This window comes from Tachysurus vachellii, chromosome 11, assembly GCF_030014155.1.
Source record: "Tachysurus vachellii isolate PV-2020 chromosome 11, HZAU_Pvac_v1, whole genome shotgun sequence".
Lineage (NCBI taxonomy): Eukaryota > Metazoa > Chordata > Actinopteri > Siluriformes > Bagridae > Tachysurus > Tachysurus vachellii.
Window position 1 is genome coordinate 90,824 of NC_083470.1, and position 14,177 is coordinate 105,000.

Genomic DNA, 14,177 nt, shown 5'->3' on the forward strand with positions numbered 1-14,177 from the left:
GAGAAATGCAGATCTGGAAGACCCGAGGAAGTCATCACATGATGAAGTAGCTAGCAGGCTAATGAGTGCTAAACAGATAATAAAATGAAATACAGTTAAAGCAGGAATCTGTAAAAGTTGGTGTGAATTCCATACAAGAAATTTATTAGCCTGTATGCTAGCTAGCTGACGGAACAAGTCAACAACTGAACCGAGATCCAGCTGAGCAAAAAAAGTGAGAGATTCGATGAAGCAATTCCAGAAAGTTCTGCTATAGTAAACTCAGACTGGTTGTAGAGTCCTTTGGTTCTCCTGAAAATCCTCATGATGGGTTACTAGTGAACATCAGGGTGCATAGAGAAGCTTAGGTCAGGGTTCTGTTAGCTACCTTGGCTAATTTCAGTCTTCATCAGTGGTGTTGCTGAAATGTTCATGACTTTATTTATAGCAACATCTTCCTGAGCTTCTTCTGTTTGCTCAGAATCAATTTGTGTTTGATTATCTTCTTCTTCTGATGGGTTTCTATAGGATGGATTTCTTTGACCCTCTGTTCCTAAAGCTTCAGTCTCCATGTTTTCCACTATCATGTCCTCCATTTCCTCACGCTCACTGATCTGTTCACCTTTGGCATTCTCATTTCTGTGAGACTCTTCAGTTTTGTCTGTTTCCATATTTTCATTTACTGTCCTCTCTCTGTCTAGGATCTTTATCTCATACAGTGGCTCAACAAAGGTCTCAAAATAGTTTGAGGCTTGGTGAACATTAACCCAGTTACTTACCAGCTCTTCATTATCTGTCAGAGGAGCGACGAAAAGTTCGGCTCCTCTCTCCTCTCTTTTGACAAGCATATCTTTCTCCAGAGGCTGAGATCTTTCATAAGGAGTAGTGCTGCCTTCTACACTACTGCTTTCTTCAGCAGCATTAATGCTTTTGTCCTTTTTAGTTTCAGTAGATGATTGAATGTGATTGCTAGATCCTCCCCTGTTCTCTTCTTCACCTCTACTTTGAAGGTCAACATTTGTGTCCTTGGGTTCTGAATTGGCATCTGCAGGATCTTCTGCAGGAGTTTTGGCTTCTGATGAATCTTCATCCTCAGTAGCAGCATTGTTATTGTACTCTGATGTTAACGGTTTTTTTATGTCTTCTTTATTGTTTGTATCCTGCTGTATATTTTGTTTTTGTTCAAACGTTTCTTCACCAACTTCGTGTTCTTCTTCCTCATTTTTTGTCTCTTGATGTGTTTCTCTTTGGTCATCTGCTATCTCATTGTCCTCATCCCTCTGTTCATCTTTCACATCTTCTTTAGTCACCTCTTGATTTATTTTCTCTTCATTGGTCTCAGACCATTCCACCCAGTTCTCTGCTCCAGCTGCTTCCTTCTTGTCAAGCTCCTCCTGGTCTGCAGTAATTATATCTTCTCTGTTTTCTGCTTCAATCCATCCTGGTTTTACTTCAGATCCATCTGTGGTTTCCTGTAGAGCTTCATGAACAGTGGAATCAGAGTCTTTTTGTTCTTCTTTGTCATCTTGCTCCATCACTATTTTCTGCATCTCTGCATCAGTTTCAACAGCATCTATCCTTTCTTCTCCATCTTCACTCATAACCTCTAGCTTATTTCCTCCAACCTTGGTTTCTTTCAAAGATGTATTTTCCTTCAGCTCTTCCTCATGTTTATTGTCCCCTGTGTCTTTACCTTCACTGACAGCCTTTTGTTCACCTTCAGCAAGTTCGTCTTCTCTTTCTCCCACATCAACCTCTCCTTTGTCCTTTGATACTTGACCTTTGGAACTGGCTTCGTTTTGACCTGATCTGTCCTCAGGCATCTCTGTATTGATGTTCTCCTCATTGTTTTCTTCACCTGTGATCTCATCCTTATCTTGGACTTTATCCACTCCATTCCTCAAATCTGTCTCATCTCCATCTCCATCTTCTGACTGTTCTTTTTTCCCCTCAGTTTCATGTACCTCCAATGGTTCTTCTGATTTTTCACCCTTACCTGCAATATCTTCATCTTTCACCTCATTTGCTGAGTAAGACTTTAAATTCAGTTCTCTATTTTCTATGTTGCCTTCTCCAACACATTCTGTGATGTCATTTCCTGTCTCTTTATACCTCAGATTTCTTGATTCTTCATCAAATGTTTCCACAGCATCAGCTCTGACCTCCACAGTGACCGGATCTTCAGCACACACATTGTTTCCACTCAGCCCTTTTTCTAGCTCAGTATTCTGTTCCATATTTTCATGATTACCAGATGTTTCTTTAGGGTTCTCAGGATGAAGCACTGTGATATCCTCCATCATGCTGAGCTCTTCATACACTTGAGTTGCTCTGGTTTCTGCAGCATTTACTGAATTTTCATTTGTAGTCTCTTTCTCATGTTTTTCTCCATCTTTTGTCTCTTTATCCTCAAGCTTTTCCATCATTTCAGGTTCTTTATTTGATTTATTATCCTCATTTGTGACATTATTGTCCTCCTGCTCTTGTTTGTCTTCCTCATCAATTCTGTCTTGCTTTATTTCTGGTTTTTGGTCTTCATTCATATCATCACCATTGTTTGGCTCGTCTTGCACATGTTCATCTTCATTGGTTGTGTTTTGAAATACTTTTACTTCTGTTTGGTTGGTGTGTTTTAATTCTTCCCCTGCTTTTGTCTCAGGTTGTGGTGTTTCTTGTGTTTCCTTTTCAGGTTCCTCTTTGGGCTCCTCTGCATGTGCTTCTTCTCTTTCAGCCTTTTGCACAGGTTCAGCTCCATTTTCTTCATCAGTTGTCTGCTGGGCCATATTACTTTCAGGCTCAGCTCCTGGAACTAGGAGTGTTTTAATGAACAATTAAATTAAATTAAATTAAATTAAATACAATTACTTCATATCTAAAAGCAGGAATTTAATATATAATTGATTTAAAATGTATACAGTTGTCAGAAAATATTTATAATTGCGTTATATTTATTTAATTAAGAAATTCTTATTTACATACATATACACTCAAACGGTCCCATCACATGAACACAGCTGTAGATGATTAGAGAGGAACTCACCTGGACTGAGCTGCTGGATCTCGACAGAAACCAACTCGTCTTCCTCAGTGGAGGAGTCGCTGAGCTCAGGTTCAGAAACACACTCAGTCATGATTAAAAAAGCTTTTGCAAACTTCTCCTGCACAGACTTGGCTTGGGTTTAAAACAGATAAAGAAAGATAATTAAAAAGAAATGTTAATGACACAAATAAAATAAGTAAATAATATATTATTATGAATTGTGTGCAATAGAACAAAAAGTAGCTAGGCATGTAAAAAGAAAATACACACAACACAAAATGAAATTTAAAAGTTTATTTTAAATGTTTACTAGTAAATAATAGATTAAACTCATGCCATGCAAAAACTGATAATAAAATAACACATTTCTTCATATAAAAGGTTGAGTACATGGGATTAACAAGAGATTAATATGGTATTAAATTTAAAATTGACTTTCTATAATATTCTGTATCTGAACATTAATAACTGGTTAAACAATTCTGTTGTCACAATTTACAGCTGGAGAGATTATTAATAAGTGAAGCTTTTATATTTTCTACAATTTTGTATCAGTATATCTTAATTTTTATTTACTCTATAATCATTTCAGCACATCATTATAATGACAAATCACCCGACTAGTGAAGGCATAAGGCATGTGCTGATCATCAGATAATACACACAAAAATAAGATAAAACTTGTCAAATTAGGTTCCTTATTGTGGACATGTTTACATCTCTAAAATCTCTAAAAAGTGAACAGTTACATCACAAATATTTCCATTTTTACATTTAGAGTTTAAACAAAAAAACATCAGATAATTATAATTATTATTTAAAGTAAAAATCAGCAGATGCCCAGAATAAAATCAACACAACAATGAAATAAAGAACATACAATCACACAGCAAACAAAGCAGAGAAAAAGATCCTTACAGAAATTACACAGAAGATTTTCAGTCTTTTAAGAAAAATTATTTGCCTTAAAGAAATTAAAGGGTATTACACATTCGTTTCTTACATGCAACAAATACTCTATGAATACAAAGAACTCTACTGTTAATTTTCAGCACACAGAAAAATATTTCTGAGAAAAATAATTATTTGTAATTTATTAAGAAGCCCAAACATATTAGCACAAAACAACACACACATGAAACTGAGTATCAGTGATGTGTGCTGATAATCTGTCTGATAAATCATTTACAGTGCAGCAGTCCTCACTTCTGGATTCTGATTGGTCAGAAGGTGATTAATTCTCTATAACAGCAGCTTTAAGGTTTATATTGGTGTTATACACTGAATGTTAGTAATACAGCACTGCTGATAAAATGAGATAAAATCATGAATATCAAATAATGTTGAATATTAAGCTTAATTTCTTACCAACGGCTCTATTTCCAGTTTCACTAGTCTCTCTATGCTCATGAGGATGAGGGCATAGTGTTATGGTTAGGGTTAGGGCTAGGGGTTAGAGTTAGGGTTTACTGGGTTAGAGTTAGGGTTTACTGGGTTAGCGTTAGGGTTTACTGGGTTAGAGTAAGAGTTAGGGTTAGAGGTACGGGTTAAAATTAGGCTTAGGGTTAAGGGTACAGGTTAGGGTTAGGGTTAGGTAGAGTTAGAGTTATCTATGTACTAAAATGGATAATTGCACTTTTGTACCATTTTCTTCATAGTTTTTTGTTGGTACATCATGTCCTGATCAGAAAAGAACAAATATCTTGATGTTAAGCAGAATATCAGCACATGCTTGTGGCTAATGACAAAATTGCTAACTACTGATTAGGGTAAAAGCCAGATTGTGAGAACACAGAGACTAATACTCACCTTGGTTTCTTTCCTTATTCGCATCAGCTCTTCCCTCTCTGATGTCCTCTCTGGCTTTCTGAGCTTCTCCTGGTTCCTCAATTTTTTCAGGTTCCCCTCTGGGTTCTTCAGCTTCTCCACATTCATTTCTAGGTTCCTTTGCTTCTTCGGCATCGTCTTTGGGTTGCTCAGCCTCTCCATATTCCCTCGCTATGTGTTCCATCTCCTGGTTTGGGGATTCATCCTTAGTGAGCAGAGAAACGCTGTTTGTCCCCAAGATCTCATTCTCTTCTGCATCTTTTATGGATGATAAATTCGCTGTGTGTTTATTAGGGTTCAGCTCATCATTTTCCTGCTCTTCTTCCAACTCATCTTCATCTTCCTCACTGCAGGACAGACCAGAGGAGACGGACGATGATCCTCTCACTTCTGATGGAAAACAAATTAATATTGAACACAAGCATGAGATTCATAAATTGGTTCTTTTCCATAAATAAATATTAAAAAGAAACACTGACTGTTGCTGTTCAAATCCTCATTTCCATTTTCATCCTTTCTTCTCTCATCCTCCTCTTCTCTGCAAAGAGATGGAGATGTCTTGTTTCCCTCATCCACTCCATCATTCATAGGATCTTCATCATCAGCCTCAAAGTCTTCCTCATAACCTAAAGCAACTCATACATGCACAGAACCATTGGTCATTATCTATAAATCATTTTGGATTCAAATTTATTTATTATCACGTACATTTGTAGCTGGTACAAAGCTGCAGTGAAAAGTGACTGTGTCCAATAAAGAATACATATGCAGACAAAATACAGTGTGTATAAAGGTATAAAGTAAGTAAAGGATGACACTAGCAACTGTATACAAATAATACACATCTGAAAAGATATGTGTGTGTATGAATGTACTGTATGTGTAAAGTCTAGCAGTTCCCCTTCATGGCACCAGAAGGAACCTTCTCCTGAGTTTCAAATGACTTCTGGGTAACTGACAACAAAGGCAATAAATGTAGTTGTCTTGTGCTTTTTACCTTATACACTTTATACCTTATACACACTGTATGTTGCCTGTATAGTTGTGGTGCAAAGAGAACTTTCAGAGTACTGATGGTTTGGCAGTGGAAGCTTCTTCTGGCCAGACCACAGGGTGTGTAGGATGAATGTCAGTCAGTTCATTCTGCAGTGTGGCATCTGACTGGGTGTCTGATGTGAGAGATGTGGTAGCATAGAGGTTAAGCCGTTGGACATCCTGACAACCTATGCCTGGTCAGATCTCTTTGCCTAGTGTGCACTCTGCTGGGGATTGATCTGTTTGGTCAGCCATTGACTCATGAAATTGCTGTGGATGGAGCCGACCGGAGTCTGTCACGCTTTCTCTTTGAACCACTGTTGCTTCAGTCAGCTGTATGTTCTGGTCTTCATCAGCGATCATTTGAAGTCTTCGGCAGGAAGAAATTAGTGTTGGGTTTGTGGTGAACTCAGAGCGACGAATTATTAGTTCACTCAACTACAAACTGTGTTAGGAAGGACATTATTTACATTTACACTATTAACATTGACATTATTTCCTGTCCAGTGTCACCCAAAAGAGGATAAGTTTCATTTCTGAGTCTGGTTCCTCTCAAGGTTGTGCTCCTACTTTCAGCCAGTTTCACGTACAGTACCTGATTGTGCTCTGTTTGTTTTGATCAGCATCTCAGTGAAAGTGTCCAGTAACCGCTAAGTGAGCTTAAAATCTAATGTGGTGACACGTCTTAACAAAGCAGCCTCAACTTTAACAGGAAAACATTTCATTCATGCTAATAACCAGTCATGACATTTACATTACACAGTTATACAGTTTATATTTATACAGAACCAAGTGAGTTAAAGTTCACATCAAACTTCAGAATGTGGAACTTGTGACATGAGTACAGACTGGCTGAAACCAGACAATGTCCAATCTTCAGAAGTCTGATGTGTTATGGGATCATTAACTGAAGCTCTTGGCTCATTTCAAATAATCATGATCACTGATATTAAACTTAGTCAAGGTTTATTTGAACACTAAAGTACCGTTTTTGCGTTTGTGCTCCTGATTGGTGTTTCTCTTGGTCTCATTGTTGTGTGATTGGCTGGATTCAGACTGCGAGCATTTTTCCTCTTCACCTTGATTTTTCCAGGAGACAAGTGGATCATTTCTAATCCCCTTTGGTGGAGCAGGTTTTTTATCCAGGCCCATTGCTATGATGCACCTGGAGACCAAATTAAGTTTATTTAGGGGTGTGGTTTACTTACAGATGGGGTGTGGCTTACCTATCGATGGGGTGCAATTTGCCTAAAGACAAAGAAGGGTTTACTTTTAGAATGGGGCGAAACTTTTGTACATAACAAGGATGAGGCTTATTTGCAGTAAGGGGCTGGGCTTAGTTTTGGTAATAAGTAGCAGGGATTGTGCTTATACAGTAGGTAGTAAGGGGTGAGGCTTATGTATTGGTACTGGGCCTACCTGTAGTTTAGGGTGGGGCTTATGATGTATTCCATAATGTGTAGCAGGTGGAGAGGCTTAGTAGGGATGTTGGATATATCTGTATGAGGAAGTGTACTCTTTTCATACTGGCTATAACAGTATGCGTTGTGAGGAGAAGGGCTAACCCTCAGCAGGGGGAGGTCCTTATATGTAGCAGAGGGTAGGGCATATGTATAGTAAGTAAAGGAATTTACCTAGAGCATTTGGAGTTTCTCACCTGCAGCAGGAGTTAGGCTTACCTATAGCAAGGGGTGGCTCCTTCAACCCCAGAGAAGCCAAATAAGGCATGGTGTCCACCAATCCGTGAGTTTTTCTTGTGTTTGAACTCGCAACAGGAGCTGAGACGCTTAACCTGCAGCCCATTCAGGTAAAAAGTTAAACTGAAGGGGAAACCACGATGACGTCGAGACAGGAACTGAAATGACTCTGAAACACACACACACACACACACACACACACACACACACACACACACACACACACCAAATGTATTGCCGCCAGTTTCGTGCCTGTCTCTGTGTTTAAATTATACTGTTTTTTATTTTCTCTTTTGTTTATTAAATTCTTTACATTTCTATCACAGTTAATTTTATTCATCTTCTTTGGCAGACACTTTTTTGTTTCCTGTCTTCAAACAGCTAGCAGAGGAAGCGCTCTTCAGATCTTTTTAATATTCGGATCTGATTCAAGTCAAAGGTACTTAAACATTAAGTATAGCAAACTTTCAATTTGTCCAGTGTGTGAGCCGCAGCATGTTTAGTCATTTTTCCTTTGTCATTAGCGTTAATTTTACTTAATTTTACTACTACGTCCCCTCCTTGAACCGCCACCTTATTGTGGTGGAGGGGTTTGCGTGCCTGAATGATCCTAGGAGCTATGTTGTCTGGGGCTTTTTGCCCCTGGTAGGGTCTCCCAAGGCAAACATGTCCTGGGTGACGGGCCAGACAAAGAGCGGTTCAAAACCCCTTTATGAAGAGAAATATAGCAAGGTCCGTGACGTCGCCCGGTATGGCGCAACCAGGGCCCCACCCTGGAGCCAGGCCCGGGGTTGGGGCTCGCATGCGAGCGCCTGGTGGCCGGGTCTTACCCCATGGGGCCCGGCCGGGCTCAGCCCGAAGGAGCGACGTGGGGCCGATCTCCTGTGGGCCCACCACCTGCAGGAGAAACCGTAAGGGGCTGGTGCAATGTGGATTGGGTGGCAGTCGAAGGCGGGAGCCTCGGCGACCCAATCCCCGGACACGGAATCTGGCTCTAGGGACATGGAATGTCACCTCGCTGGGGGGGGAGGAGCCTGAGCTGGTGCGGGAGGTTGAGAGATACCGACTAGATATAGTTGGGCTCGCCTTCATGCACGGCTTGGGCTCTGGAACCCAACTCCTCGAGAGAGGCTGGGCTCTCTACTACTCTGGAGTTGCCCGCGGTGAGAGGCGGCGGGCTGGTGTGGACTTGCTCATAGCCCCCCAGCTCAGCAGCCATGTGTTGGAGTTCACCCCGGTGAACGAGAGGGTCGTTTCCCTGCGCCTTCGGGTCGGGGAGAGGTCTCTCACTGTTATTTGTGCTTACGGGCCAAATGGCAGTGTAGAGTACCCGACCTTCTTGGCGTCTCTGGGAGGGGTTCTGGAAAGTGCTCCGACCGGGGACTCCGTCGTTCTACTGGGGGACTTCAACGCTCACGTGGGCAGCGACAGTGACACCTGGAGGGGCGTGATTGGGAGGAACGGCCCCCCCGACCTGAACCCGAGTGGTGTTCTGTTATTGGACTTCTGTGCTAGTCACAATTTGTCCATAACAAACACCATGTTCAAGCATAAGGGTGTCCATCAGTACACATGGCATCAGGACACCCTAGGTCGGAGGTCGATGATCGACTTTGTGGTTGTTTCATCTGACCTCCGGCCGTATGTCTTGGACACTCGGATAAAGAGAGGGGCGGAGCTGTCAACTGATCACCACCTGGTGGTGAGTTGGATCCGATGGCCGGGGAGGAAGTTAGACAGACTTGGCAGACCCAAACGTACTGGTCCGCTGGGAACGTTTGGCAGAGTCTCCGGTCAGAGAGATCTTCAACTCCCACCTCCGGCAGAGCTTCAACCAGATCCCGAGGGAGGTTGGAGACATTGAGTCTGAGTGGAGCATGTTCTCCACCTCCATTGTCGACGCGGCCGTGCGGAGCTGTGGCCGTAAGGTCTCCGGTGCCTGTCGTGGCAGCAATCCCCGAACCCGGTGGTGGACACCGGAAGTAAGGGATTCCGTGAAGCTGAAGAAGGAGTCCTATCGAGCCTGGTTGGCTCGGGGGACTCCGGAGGCAGCTGATAGGTACCGGATGGCCAAGCGAGCTTCAGCCCGGGTGGTTGCAGAGGCAAAAACTCGGGTCTGGGAGGAGTTCGGTGAGGCCATGGAGAAGGACTATCAGTTGGCCTCGAAGAAATTCTGGCAAACCGTCCGGCGCCTCAGGAGGGGGAAGCAGTGCCCTGCTCACACTGTTTACAGTGGGAGTGGGAATCTGCTGACTTCGACAGGGGACATTCTTGGACGGTGGAAGGAGTACTTCGAGGATCTCCTCAATCCCACCGACATGTCTTCCACTGAGGAAGCAGAGGCAGAGGGCTCAGTTGAGGACTCATCGATCCCCCAAGCTGAGGTCACTGAGGTGGTTGAGAAGCTCCTCAGTGGCAAGGCACCGGGGGTGGATGAGATCCGCCCTGAGTACCTCAAGTCTCTGGATGTTGTGGGGCTGTCTTGGTTGACACGCCTCTGCAGCATCGCGTGGCGGCTGGGGACAGTGCCTCTGGACTGGCAGACTGGGGTGGTGGTCCCTCTGTTTAAAAAGGGGGACCGGAGGGTGTGTTCCAACTACAGGGGGATCACACTCCTCAGCCTCCACGGAAAAGTCTATGCCAGGGTACTGGAGAGGAGAATTCGGCCGATAGTTGAACCTCGGATTCAGGAGGAATAATGCGGGTTTCGTCCCGGTCGTGGAACACTGGACCATCTCTACACCCTCACCAGGTTGCTGGAGGGTTCATGGGAGTTTGCCCAACCAGTCCACATGTGCTTTGTGGATCTGGAGAAGGCATTCGACTGTGTCCCTCGTGGTGATCTGTGGGGGGTGCTCTGGGAGTATGGGGTCCGGGGCCCTCTGCTAAGGGCTGTCCGGTCCCTATATGACCGGAGCAGGAGTTTGGTTCGCATTGCCGGCAGTAAGTCAGACTTGTTCCCGGTGCATGTTGGACTCCGGCAGGGCTGCCCTTTGTCACCGGTCCTGTTCATTATTTATATGGACAGGATTTCTAGGTGCAGTCGGGGGCCGGAGGGTGTCCGGTTTGGGGACCACGGGATTTCGTCTCTGCTTTTTGCAGATGATGTTGTCCTGTTGGCTTCTTCAAATCAGGACCTCCAGCGTGCACTGGGACGGTTTGCAGCTGAGTGTGAAGCGGTGGGGATGAGAATCAGCACCTCCAAGTCCGAGGCCATGGTTCTCAGCCGGAAAAGGGTGGCTTGTCCCCTTCAGGTTGGTGGAAAGCTCCTGCCTCAAGTGGAGGAGTTTAAGTATCTTGGGGTCTTGTTCACGAGTGAGGGAAGGATGGAGTGGGAGATCGACAGGCGGATCGGTGTATCTTCTGCAGTGTTGCGGTCGATATACCGGTCTGTTGTGGTGAAGAAAGAGCTGAGCCGCAAGGCGAAGCTCTCTATTTACCAGTCGATCTACGTTCCCACCCTCACCTATGGTCATGAGCTTTGGGTCATGACCGAAAGGACAAGATCCCGGATACAAGCGGCCGAAATGAGTTTCCTCCGCAGGGTGGCTGGGCGCTCCCTTAGAGATAGGGTGAGGAGCTCGGTCACTCGGGAGGAGCTCAGAGTAGAGCCGCTGCTCCTCCACATCGAGAGGAGTCAGCTGAGGTGGCTCGGGCATCTGTTCCGGATGCCTCCTCGACGCCTCCCGGGGGGGGTGTTCCGGGCATGTCCAACCGGGAGGAGGCCCCGGGGAAGACCTAGGACACCCTGGAGGGACTATGTCTCTCGGCTGGCCTGGGAACGCCTCGGTATTCCCCCGGAGGAGCTGGAGGAAGTGTCTGGGGAGAGGGAAGCCTGGGTGTCCTTGCTTAGACTGCTGCCCCCGCGACCCGGCCCCGGATAAGCGGTAGAAGATGGATGGATGGATGGATGGATTACTACTACGTTAATTTTAATTAGTTCTCTGACGGAAAAGATAGCTTTAGAGGTGCGCATCCAGACACTAGAGAGGGATAGTGATTGTAGTGTAGTTTCTGTAGGGGAAAATCTGGATATCTTAGGCGGAGTTAGTAATCCTCCAACTCCGGCATTAGAGCCCTCAGAGCGGGGCGAATGGGTGACGACTTGGAGGCAGAGTTGCAAAGCCAAAGCTAATGCTAAGGCTAGCCCACGGGAGCACCACAGCTCTCTGCTTCACATGTCTAACAAATCAAATTCAAATGAAATTTATTTGTATAACGCTTTTAACAATTCACATTGTCTCAAAGCAGCTTTACAGAAGTATAGATACAGAAGAGAAAAAATAAATAAATATATATACAGGTGCATCTGAATAAATTAGAATGTCGGGAAAAAGTTTATTTCTTTCAGCAATTCAACTGAATCAGTGAAACTGGTGTATTATATAAATTCACACAGACTGAAGAAGTTTAAGTCTTTGGTTCTTTTAATTGTGATGATTTTGACTCACAGTTAACAAAAACCCACCAATTCACTCTCAAAATATTAGAATACTTTTTTTTAAAACATTTTTAGTAAATTGTTGGCCTTCTGGAAAGTTTGTTCATTTACTATATATGTGCTCAATACTGGGGCTCCTTTTGCTTCAATTACTGCCTCAGTGTAAGATGGAGGTGATCAGTCTGTGGTACTGCGGAGGTGGAAGCCCAGGTCTCTTTAACTGTGGCCTTCAGATCATCTGCATTGTTTGGTCTCTTGTTCCTCATTTTCCTCTTGACAACAGCTCATAGATCCTGTATGGAGTTCAGGTCTGGTGAGTTTACTGGCCAGTCAAACACACCAACACCACGGTCATTTAACACCTTTTGGTGCTTTTGGCATGTGAGCAGGTGCCAAATCCTGCTGGAAAATGACATCAGCATCTTTAACAAGCTGCTCAGCAGAAGGAAGCATGAAGAGCTCTAAAACTTCTTGGTAAACGAGTGAAGTGACTGGTTTTTTAAAAACACAGTGGACCAACAGCAGCAGATGATATTGTACACCAAATCATCACAGACTGTGGAAACTTAACACTGGACTTCAAGCAACTTGGGCTATGAGCTTCTCACCCTGCCTCCATACTCTATTACCTTGGTTTCCAAATGAAATGCAAAACTTGCTCTCATCTGAAAAGAGGACTTTGGACTTTCTTCTTCTCCTGAGCCCAGCTAAGACACCTCTGACGTTGTCTGTGGATCAGGAGAGGCTTAAGAAGAGGAATACGACAACTGTAGCCAAATTCCTTGACACGTCTGTGTGTGGTGGCTCTTGATGCCTTTGACCCCAGCATCAGTCCATTCCTTGTGAAGTTCACCCAAATTCTTAAATGGATTTTGCTTGACAAACCTCTCAAGGCTGTGGTTCTCTGGGTTGGTTGGTCTTTTTCTTCCACACTTTTTCCTTAGCTTTCTGTTAACATGCTTGTATACAGCTCTCTGTGAACAGCTTCTTTAACAATGAATGTTTGTGGCTTTCAATCCTTGTGAAGGGCGTTAACGATTGTCTTCTGGACAACTGTCTTCCCCATGAGTGTGTAGCCTAGTGAACCAAAGTGAGAGACCATTTTGATGGCTCAGGAAACCTTTGCAGGTGTTTTGAGTTGATCAGCTGATTGTCATGTCGACATATTCTAATTTTTTGATAGTGAATTGCTGTTTTTTTGTTAAATGTGACACAAAATCATCACAATTAAAAGAACCAAAGACTTTTTCAGTCTGTGTAAATTTATATAATACACCAGTTTCACTATTTCAGTTGAATTACTGAAATAAATGAACTTTTCCACAACATTCTTATTTATTGAGATGCACCTGTATAACAAGAAGTACAAATAAAAATAGATAAATGAATACATACAGTTAAAGCTGCTGCTATAATACTCATGTGTTCATTCCAGTATTTCTGAACATGTAATATTGATTAACATATAGTATTTACACTGGTCAGCACTGTTTTTGTGTATTGTCCTTTGTTTATTGTCTTGTATTTTTTGTCCTGCACTGTCTTTTGTCCTGCACTGTCTTTTGTCCTGCACTGTCTTGTCTGTCTTGTTTGTCTTGTCCTGCACTGTGTACACCAGGTTGCACAGATGCACTTTATGTATCTAGGACTAACTTACTAAGTCCTTATAGCCCTGCCTTTGTTTTATGTAACACACTGATCCTGGAGAAACTTTGTCTCATGTCACTGTGTACTGTAACAGCTATATATGGTTGTAATGACAATAAAAGCTTCTTGACTTGACTTGACTTGACTTGACTATCTATCCCTATACCTAATAAGCAAGCCATAGGCGATGGCGGCAAGGAAAAACACCCTGACAGGTTTGCTCTCCTTAGTGAAGCAGCCGCTGAGAAACCTGAAAGAGCTCTGGTTATAGGAGACTCCATTTTAAGGCATGTGAAATTAGCTCAGCCTTTAGGGGCTCCAGCAGCACTGGTTAGGTGTATTTTAGAAGCCAGGGCACTGGACATATTAGGTAATCTTAGGGTCTTAAGCAAGCATAGGTACTCAAATGTAGTTTTCCATGTAGTAGCTAATGATATATGCCTTTGACAGTCAGAGATTACTAAGACTAATATTGCAGTGGTGTGTAAACTGCTGTAGTATGTTCTGGCCC

The 14,177-nt window shown here is 43.4% G+C and overlaps 1 protein-coding gene across 1 annotated transcript in view; it reads right to left on the reverse strand.

Moving 5' to 3' along the window:
* Nucleotides 1–311: 311 nt before the first annotated feature.
* Nucleotides 312–14,177, reverse strand: part of erich3 (glutamate-rich 3) — a 20,221-nt gene continuing 6,355 nt past the window's right edge. The window contains exons 9-14 of the mRNA XM_060880904.1: nt 7,561–7,747; nt 6,868–7,046; nt 5,326–5,472; nt 4,829–5,236; nt 3,020–3,151; nt 312–2,788 (exon numbers count right to left, since the gene is read on the reverse strand). Of these exons, the coding sequence (XP_060736887.1) occupies nt 360–2,788; nt 3,020–3,151; nt 4,829–5,236; nt 5,326–5,472; nt 6,868–7,046; nt 7,561–7,747 (3,482 nt within the window). The 3' untranslated portion in view covers nt 312–359. The remainder of the gene's footprint in view (nt 2,789–3,019; nt 3,152–4,828; nt 5,237–5,325; nt 5,473–6,867; nt 7,047–7,560; nt 7,748–14,177) is intronic.